The sequence below is a fragment of the Mizuhopecten yessoensis genome, unplaced genomic scaffold, assembly GCF_002113885.1.
Source record: "Mizuhopecten yessoensis strain PY_sf001 unplaced genomic scaffold, ASM211388v2 scaffold309, whole genome shotgun sequence".
NCBI classification, from domain to species: domain Eukaryota; kingdom Metazoa; phylum Mollusca; class Bivalvia; order Pectinida; family Pectinidae; genus Mizuhopecten; species Mizuhopecten yessoensis.
The window spans coordinates 400197-410446 of record NW_018403482.1 but is presented as its reverse complement, the minus strand read 5'-3'; the positions used below and the strand labels follow the sequence as shown (position 1 = coordinate 410446).

The following is a 10250-nucleotide window of genomic DNA, read 5'->3' as shown; positions in this document are numbered from 1 at the left end:
TGTTTCAGGGTCTGATGAAGTCATCAATAAATTCAGGTACTTTATTAAAAGAAATATTATTAAAAATGTACCGATAGCAATAGTGATTTTAAAATTTAGAAGTACAATGTATGCAAATCCTCAAAATGAGGCATCAGGTTTGGCAAGTTTACAATAAAGAGTTCAATAGTTTATTTTGTATGCCCTTGTGTTTTTCTTGAAAAATGTTTGAAAACAAATGTTGCCTGTACATGGGCGTCCTTTATAAAATGAGAGTCACAGTGATCATAGATTTATTTTATAAGAGCAATCTAATAATGTATTAATTTTATTCTTCTACATTTTAGACCCCATCATCAGTTCATTGACGATGTTACAGATGGCTATAATGTGGAAGCATTCTTGGATGCCATGGACATGGATGAAATCAACCGTACACCATTATATGCTCCAGTGTTTTCCTTGCTGGATGATAAAGCCAAAACAGACTGTGTCCTCGGTGCCGCAAATAAAGTGAATGATACTTTAGGTTTCTGCAATTTTCGGACAATAACCGTAATGCGTGAAGACTTGCAGGCATTACAGCACAATGATTCCCAGTTGGAAGCCATGAAACATGGGGACATTTTTGAATGTGCCCTTTGTGATAAAACATACATAAAGTCTGGATGGTTTAAGAAACATTTAGAGAAAAGGCACAGCTGGAAATTTCATAGTGTTCAAAGCAAAGATGCAGATTTAAATCCTGTTCAGAGTTTTCTGCTCATATCTTTCTTGCTCAGAGATTCATGCGACGCCTTCAAAATGGGTGATGGTGACAGGATTGTAAGGAACGCTTATTTGGAATGGCTGTATGCTTCTGCCGTAAGACACATAAAATATAGACTCTGGCTTTGGCGAATGATTTCTTATGCTATTGCTATCCTCGATACCAAAGACAGCTTTGAGTATAAGTGGAACATGACTGTAAACTTACCAGGTGAAATTCAAAATAATATTCCGAATGATAATTGTGTAGAAATACAAGTACATAACATCAAAAGGCAACTAAACACACAAGGTGCAAACAAATCTTTCAAATCCGCGAAACAAATTTGTATGACAACGCAAGTTATAGATGGAATAAAAGAACAGTTAATGAAAACAACTGAAACTGTGAAACCAAGAGTTGCAAGACCAACAGCTGACAAAACAAAAGATGTTGTTATGATTGTGCAAAACCTGCGACAAAAGGGACAAGTGAAAGATTTGACATGGGAAAGTTTCTCTAATTTCAAAGAGCCGTTGAATCGCATTAGTAGTATGGACATACATGACTGGATAAACACACAAAGGAGAATTGCAAGTTTTTACATGTAATAAATGGAATCCAAATTTATGTTAAGTTCTCTACATGTAAATTTCATGTGGAAAATCAAATGCACAAGTATCTTGGTACTGTATATATACATTCACTCGAGTATTTTTAAGAAATACTTTGTCTATTCAATCTTCTTTGAATACCCAAGGATGATTTTATCTTAAAATTTGGAATCTGACTATTCAAGCGTAATATTTAAAAAGGTAGGGTCAACGATCATATTTCCTGCTCAGCACACCAGTCGATACAGTTGTATGTGAAGTCACTGTCATGCATCAGAGTGACCTGGAAAGTCATTTACTAAATATAGATGAAAATGCAAACTACTTTTGAATTGTTTACCAAAATTACCTTTAATGTGTAGAAATTAGACACTTTCATCTAAGATATAGTGTTGAAAAGCTATTTCTTACATATATTTTGGTCTATATATACATGTATGCTAAAATGCATCATATTTTTGTAATATTGTATCTGTTGATTCTGACAGCAAAATTACAGTACTTAATAGTCCTTTGTCATATTTGAATAAAACCCTGAAGAACTGCTATTTGATTTCATATGGCCTTGTGTCCTTAATTAAAAATATTTTAAAATGAAACACAAAAATGATTGATGTCATAATGGCATTATGCATTTATTTAATCAGAATTTTCAGCTTCTTCAGAAACATGTCATCAGAATGGTCAGTGTCAGAATCTGATAAAAACACTGATAACTTGTATTTAATAAATGGATGCACAAAATTTGAACAGTCATTGTCATTACAACTACATTTGACATCACAAATGTCACAGCACACATGTTTCACTCTATTAGGATTGGATTCAGATTTGTAGGCAGAAAGTATGATATCTCTACGACATGTCTCTTTATTTTGAACATAGATTTTCATATCATCATCCAATTTTCTACACTGTTTGCAATTAAAAAGTAACAAGGACATGGCAACTTATCCATCACGACCTGCTCTACCAAACTGCTGGACAATTCCATCCATATCTTTGGGAGGTCCAAAGTTGATAACATGTTTTACAGATATAAAATTGACCCACATTCCTGCTGCACTTGTAGCAACTAAAACTCTTATATTTCCACTTTCAATACTCATGTCTTCTTTGATCTTATCTTTAACAGCTTCTGATGTTTGTGAGTGAAACATGTCAACATACATGATAAGATGTCCCAATTCCATCCTCAGAGTAGAAAATAAGTCACTGCATGTCTTAATTGATGGACAGAATATCAAAAAACGTTCACAATTTTCTCTTAAATAGAAAATATCACAAAGTGGTACAGTACTCTTAAATTTATGAACAAACAGTTAGATATTTTCTCTATCTGGATTTTGTACAATTTCATGACAGTCCACCATACAAAACATTTTCTGCATTTCCTTTCTTGCTGATCTGTTAGCTGTTGCAGTTATCAACAGGACAGGGCATTCTATGAGGGATCTGATTTCGCCTAGCTTACTGTACCATAGCCGGAAAGGCTCCATCTATGTTTCACTTTCACCCCTGAAGTAAAAAAAAAATGCTATGTTTTTAATATACGTATTGACCCTTGTCATTAGTGAAGAAAAACACATCCTGTAAATACACAAATAACAATGGTGTATTTTTGAATAGGAGGTATACGATAATTTTTTGTTTCGTTATTACACTTTTTCATATTAAAAACATATTATTATAAAGCACTGATTTATTAATTTAAAATTAATCACAAGGTCAGACAGAATGTCTTGATTTCTGCGTGTGAACATTAAAATTTACTTACCGATGCAATATCGTATGTGCCTCGTCAACAACAAACAGTTTGAAGTGTTTACTAGCGGCCAGCATGTCCCTCCAATTATTCACTAACAAAATGGATTCGGGTGAGGCAAATAGAAACTGGAAGCAACCACTTAAAATGTCTATGTCTTCGTTACAATCTTTAATAATGTACGTAGCTGTAAAATCACATGATACAAGGTATTCACACTGTTCCTCCATTATAGAAATCAACGGCGAAACGACAAGCACACTGCATTCGCATCCGTTAATTTTCGTCCACATTGGCTGAAAACCTTCAAAGCAAATACTTTTGCCGCCTCCTGTTTTGATTGATAAAAAGGAATCTCGAACTTTCAACAGCTGGGTTATTGTTTCCTCTTGAAATGGCTTTAATTGATCCAAATGTAGTTTTTCACGCACAATCGAAAAGTTGTCGGCCATCTTTGTGGTGTTTCCGAACATGAATACGTAACGCGAATTCTGATTGGTTAGAGTTTCCATCGAGAAACTGTACTGGAACCAATCAAATGATCCGCGCATATTAATTACACACGACGTTTTTTCGGCCAGTTTGCCCACGGGTGATAAGTGAGTACCGAAGCAAAATCAACCGTGGGTATCCGACGATGCATTTCCCCAAGAGGTGATTAGTCTGTCTGTAGCAGCTGCATATCTCTGTCTGTTTGTAAGCCTGTCCTTACCCTCATCAGTATATCACTGTGTGTGACATCATCTTTTTGCCTCATATTTTCATTTAGTTATACCATGGTAAAAAAATCTCTCCATTTGTGTATGTGTTCTGGAGCTCCAGTGAAAGTGAATTTACTAGGAGAAACTGGAGGAAGCTGGAAGAAATCCCCAAGAGCTATAATATTTAAATTACCAAACAAACATTCCTCTCCAACACCTTTCAAATCGTTCAAACGTTGGTGTATATGCTGAAACATTTGATATGATAACATACTTATTTCATCAATGATCACAGTATTTGTATTTCTGTAGGTTTCACGCACGTTCACCTTTATGGGGTACATATTTGGGATATGGCCCATGCTGAACTGGGATGTTCAAAGCTTTGTGTACTGTCAATCCTTGAACATTAAAGGCAGCCATGGCTGTAGGTGCCATCACAGCAACTGCAGGATAATTCCGTGTCAGTAGGCTAAGAGAGTAACGATTAATTAACTCCCGTATCAACTGTATCAGAAGTGATTTTCCAGTACCACCCGGTCCACTTATAAAAAGATGGAAGGGCCCAGGTTTATCTGAAGACTGTCTTTAAAAGAAAAGTTGCAAATCTTCAAAATGATTCCTGACAATTTTAAAAGCATTTGATTGTCCTCTGTTGAGATTCTGTATCCTTTCATAATACTGAGAGTCATGTATTCTTGTACAATATCCTGAAGCAATTCTGGAGGAATGTCCATGAGAATTATGTTGTCTGGATCCGCTCTGATAACATTCTACATATCCGGAATGTTATTATCTAGAGCATCTACATTGGGAGCAACAACTGGCCATGGAGCAATGTATTTGTTCATTACAATATCATAAAAAATTTGAATCTGTTTAATTGTAATCTCAATCTCTATTGCATGCTCATTTCTACTTGGACATTGTAACAGATGAGAGCATTCTCTGAATTTGTCTTCAGCACTGTTAAATCCGCACAACAACCTGTTTTCCTGTCGCCAGGGAAGATGTAAAAGAAGTAAAGAATAGAAGAACAAATCGCCATCCTTTTCGACCAGCATTTCTTCTTTTCTCTTTCGAACATACCCTGCCTTATTGAGAAGTTTAATGCGGTTTTCAGATTTCATCTTTGTAGCACCAACAAACCATGAAGCAAAATGAAAGAGGTCATTGTCTCAAATTCAGGTGTTTGTTGTCGGTTTTCATATCTGTGAAATATGTTTGAACAGAAGATTTTTTCGCTGTTATCTTGCAAAGTTTCCAATCTCTTTCGAGGCCTCAGAAGCCCACTTCTCAAAGATTTCGGTCTAGAATTGATGAACAATGTCTGCCTGGAAGATCCTCTTAAAGCCAAACCACACATGTTAAAGGCTGCTTCTTGGGCACTAAGTTGCCTGTGAGTAAGGAAGACATTGCCTATACAACTAAGATTCTGCAGTGTAGATGCCTGTGGTGGAAGTTTTGCAATTGCTTCTCTTGCAGCTTTTCCTACTTTGTCACGCTCTGGCTTGCAAATATATGAAAAAACATATTTCGCTGCTCCATATACAGATCCAACTAGTTGGATATTCATATTTGCATTCCACACTCGCAATATATCTGCATCATATGCATTTATGTTTTCGGAACCAGGATAACGCTTCAGAGGATAGCAATGAGAGATGGATTCATTTGGTCCATTTTTGTCATTACTGTTGTAGAAACCAATGGTTTTGGAAATCCAAAGCGGCAGCCATCTTTGCATCCTCTTTCATTTTTACTGAATGCTTGTTGCGTTTGTAAAGCCTGAACTCTTTTCCTCATCATTTGATCATTTTTAGGAACTTCAGTTGTAATGTACTTGTCGATTAATGTTGGCGCCATCTGCCTGCCTTCCTCTGTGTCCAAATTCGGAGCATCTTTTATCCACCACAGTGAATGTAAATGTGGAGATCCCCTCACCTGGAACTCAATGCGCCAAAAGTAGTCAGTAACTTTACCAAGAGGTTCTTCATAGGTTAAAAGGTAAGAATGAATCAAATAATGAACTCTCCGGGAAAAGTGTCGAGCTGTGGTTATTGGGTTGGCTACCATTAAAGATCTCTTTTCTTTTCGGGAAAGTCTTGCAATGTCCTCCTTGGAATGTGGCATTTTATGTTGCTGAAGTAAAACAAACATTAGGTCATCCCAATTCATGTTATTTGCACTCAGTGTTAGAAACCATGTCATAGGCCCTTTAGCATCTATCAAAATTAAAAGATCCATCTTTGAAGCATTCCAGTAAGCTGATGAACCACGGATACCCTTCATGAACCCTTAAAAATGCTCTGGATAATCCGGATTGCTACACAAATCTTCCCTGACAGACTTTGCAGTTAGGTTTTCTGTACGTTTTTGAGTTTTTGAAGATCGTATTCTTTCAGCAATGAGACTGCCTTTGTGAGTTTCTTTTTTTCAGTGATATTAGTTGCCAAGAAAAGATAAGATAAATCTGATTGCCATCTAGTGTCGAAGACATTGAACGCGCTTGAAAGTATTGCAAAACTATGAGATTTTTTTTTCGGGGTGATCTCAAACCATTATTTCCCTTCGGATATAACGCAGGAAATGCCAACTGCTCTATAAACACATCAGTAAAGAGATTGATCGGAGCATTGATGTTTTTAGGGATCTGCTGAGTGGGTAACTGTGACAGGTGTCGGTCATCAACAAAATGTCTACAGTTAATTTTTTCGGTAGCACTGGAGCAACATGAATGACAGAGCTTTCTGGCAGCAAATCTTTAAACAATTTTTGTCTCCATCTTTGAAATCTAAATTCACAATATGAGGAGTACTAGTTGTTGATTCATATACTGGAAGATCAATGTTAGAATACAAAGGATTATGGCATTTAAGCCATTTCAATGCCTTTATGACTTTCTCAGTGTCAACAATATATTCTGTTGGTACTGTGCATTCTTTCTAACCATGAACTTGCACAAGGACTAAGCCACAGTGAGTAAAATTGTCAACTTGTTCTTGAATGTCATATGGGAAGTTTGTACATATCGTAGAATAACCACTTTCATATATGCATGAGCAAGTGAAATCATTTTCTTTTCTGCCACATTCAGGTTTATCAACACAAGTGGAACTTCACCAGCTTTTAAATAGTTCTGCAAACAAAGTGGAGGCATTTGTTTTTTTTACATGGAGTTTGAGCATTTTGTGCACAGTGTAACATTTGCACCAACTTCTGGACCCAAATCTCGTAAAATCTCTTTCCATGAGAGTTTCATTATATGGTATTGAACTGTAGTAGAATAAAACATTTTACTGCAAGATGCACATTCGTGGCTAGGCCCATCCATAATTTTCTCTAAAAATCTTCTTCCGGGAGTCTCACCAGCAGTCTTCAGATTTCTTATTCTAGGTTTCCAATTTTTGTCATTCCTAATATTTGCATATGAACCATCCTGCACCATTGACACAGTGACCATCGTCTCAACTCTGCATGATTTGGATTTCTTCACTGGTGACTCTGTCTCTTCTTCGTGCCAGTCAATCTGACTGAAATTTGTGATGTAATGGAGGAGGAAGTTGGCAGTTACACAAATTGTTTGGTCTGACATACATGTAGTGATCACTTGTATTGACCAGTGTCACATATAGACAGGAAGGAAATGGGTTTTGCACACAAAATCTTGGAAGAAATCTCTGCCAAGATATGGTATTGCCAAACCTGCAGAGGATACTTGAAGTAAAGTACTTGAATTAAAGTTGCAGTCACTTCAATTTCTACTTCTGAAGCCCAAGATGACAAAAGTCCATTGGGACAAAACATGTTTGATATATACCTGTCAACTGTATATTGTGGGTGACTGTGGTTAATATCTTGCTGAAATACATTGATATGCTCTACCATGAAGGATACAATCTTGTTTCTGATGTACAAATGAAAATCTTCAACATTGAACAAATGCAAACTTAGACACCTGAAATAACAGTTTCCATCAACCACTGTGTTTTGTACATATCTTTGGTCTTGTTGAATTATGTTATTGAAGTGTGCAAATGCACTGTTGACAAATCTATTTATCTGCATCTGCATCCTGTTTGAATAATTGAATTTCTTTTCTGGAATACTGAAATATTTTCTAGCGTCATTGCTATTCCCCCGCAATGATTATGCATCAATCTTTCTATTCCCATACCATACTTTTGCTGCTGTCACATTTGATTTTTTGTGCAATTTGGCTTTGAATATGTACGGTCATTTTGATGATGATGTTTTCCTGACTGAGTATGATGGATATGTATGGTCATTTAAAAGAGTGTGATGTTTAAAATTCTCATCCATCATTTATGGATTCTTTAATGTAAAGCATGCAACTCCTGTGTCTTGATCACACATAACTATTGGAAAACAATTTATATACAATACATAAATTCTATGTTTTAAAGATTCATTCTGTTAGCGAATCACATGACACCAACACGAATAATCTTTAAAGTGAAACTTGCCTATTAGCGAACACAGGTCACCAACTGGCCAGTTTCCACTGTTTTTAAAATTGTTAATGTACCTTTATGTGATGAAATCCAATATTATGTTGTAAACAAATACTTTTTAGAAGATCAATCATTATTCTTCAAAGACTTTGAACCTTCCAGTTACTTCATCATAAAACAATCCTACCACTAACTTACGATCCCCTTCAAAAATGGTAACACCTAGCCCTGGAAACTGTTTTAATTCTGTTTCCAAAATGAAAGTTTCTGAGAAACGATGAAAGTTATCTACTGCTGTATCTAGAGCATCATCAATAGTAATCAGAGAAGGTGTAAAATCATTGAAGATGACAATGGTCGAACCAATGAGAGAAAGGAAATCTGAATATATTGCGGAATGTTTGAGCAAATTGGCCAACTGCAATCTGTTGAGCAAAGTGTCAGAGGAAATATCCAGAGAAATACAATGCTCATCAACAAATGACAACTTAAATGTTACATTGTCAACAGAAACTATTCCTCCCATCCCATACCTGTCATACTGAATGGGCTGTAAATGACTCACTGCAAATGGATGATGAACATGATAATTTGCAGTGCACACTATCTTGAATGACTCAAAGGTAAATCGACGATCAATGAAATTATGGACATGAACAGGAACTTTGTATAATTCTAAAACGTCCAAATCAGTCTTCTGTGCAACTAGAACCTTAAGCGATGGCACGTACATGTATGTTAACATTCCAATCTGAAAATGAAATATAATGTTTACACAATGTTACCCTGAACAGTCTTTTACTTACGACTTTTTAGAAAGAAACAATGGTTCATTGAAGTTGCGACTTATAAGTATTTCATTGAATGTTCAGACATTAACGGATCACAATAATAGAATCCATCCCTGGTTCGAGGTATTATTTACCTATGTGCCATATGGGATAAATTATTGAGCAGAAGACCCTTGGCCCAGCCTCAGGTCTTCTGCTCAATATTTTATCACTTGGGGTTTGAAAAACCTTATCCATACCTCACATCAGGGATGGATTCTATTTCTTGCTTGTTAACTAAAACCTGTAAAATACAGCGGCTCTTCTAGTAAAGTTGTACACATTCCTCATTTGCATATAAAGCCCAGAATTAATTACATATTGGGGATAAGCCATTAATATTCACATATTAACTGAAATATAGGGAAATGACCCAGACGCATCAGAACAAAAATTAAAATAAAACACTGCATACATGTAGGTAAATAAAAAAAATGCCCAGTAGGTCAGCCATCACAGAAATCAGACTATATTGAATGGTGACAACAAAAATAAAATATTGGTAGTAATCAATCGACCAACCCGAACAGTTATAATTACCTGAAAACAAAAAATATCAGAGTCTATCTCCATCAACTCTGTGCCCCACAATTTTTCCCTTTGTTGTTAAAATTACTAAATTCATCAGATTTTATTTCATGTGATTTCCTACATTACTTCTTTATGCATATTAAAGTGTAACTTGACACGTTAATGTGCCATGCCACTAACCTTCACTATTTTTTCTTAAAACAAAAAGAATTTAGAATTTATATTCTTACTTGCCATATTAAAGAATGCATTGATTTACATGATGTCGCGCATGCCGCAATGAGCCACTGTAATGTCAATATTTTATAAAGTCGTTTAGTATACCAAGTGACGTTATATATATATATATACCCTTATCAATTAAGATCAAAACTAGCGCATTGTGTAAACATTATGTCTGACCCTGTTGAACACACAGTATCATGTAAATGTAATTATTACCTCTGATCCAGTCAAACACAAGTCACCATCATTAGTTAGATTCGGCTCTCATGACATCTCGTGAATTTCATATGCATTATAACAATGTATAAATAGATTCGAACAATGTTATTGTAGTGGAACTGGACTGGGTAGATCATTAGCGACCTAGTAACTCAATTGTCAT

General features: G+C 35.7%; 2 protein-coding genes across 2 annotated transcripts; one reads left to right on the top strand and one right to left on the bottom strand.

Moving 5' to 3' along the window:
• The first annotated feature begins 390 nt into the window (after positions 1-390).
• Positions 391-1656, top strand: LOC110446192. The gene has a single exon (XM_021491221.1). It carries the CDS (start codon positions 391-393, stop codon positions 1336-1338), a length of 948 nt encoding a protein of 315 aa, XP_021346896.1. The 3' UTR covers positions 1339-1656.
• Positions 1657-1976: 320 nt separating this feature from the next.
• Positions 1977-2840, bottom strand: LOC110446235 (ATP-dependent DNA helicase hus2/rqh1-like). Its single transcript, XM_021491279.1, is given in 1 exon segment — positions 1977-2840. A coding segment is annotated over 1 exon segment (864 nt).
• Between the last annotated feature and the right edge of the window lie 7410 nt (positions 2841-10250).

What these genes read in the sequence shown, in the direction of transcription:
- LOC110446192 (XM_021491221.1), top strand. Translation starts at nt 391, where the DNA reads ATGGACATGGATGAAATCAACCGTACACCATTATATGCTCCAGTGTTT.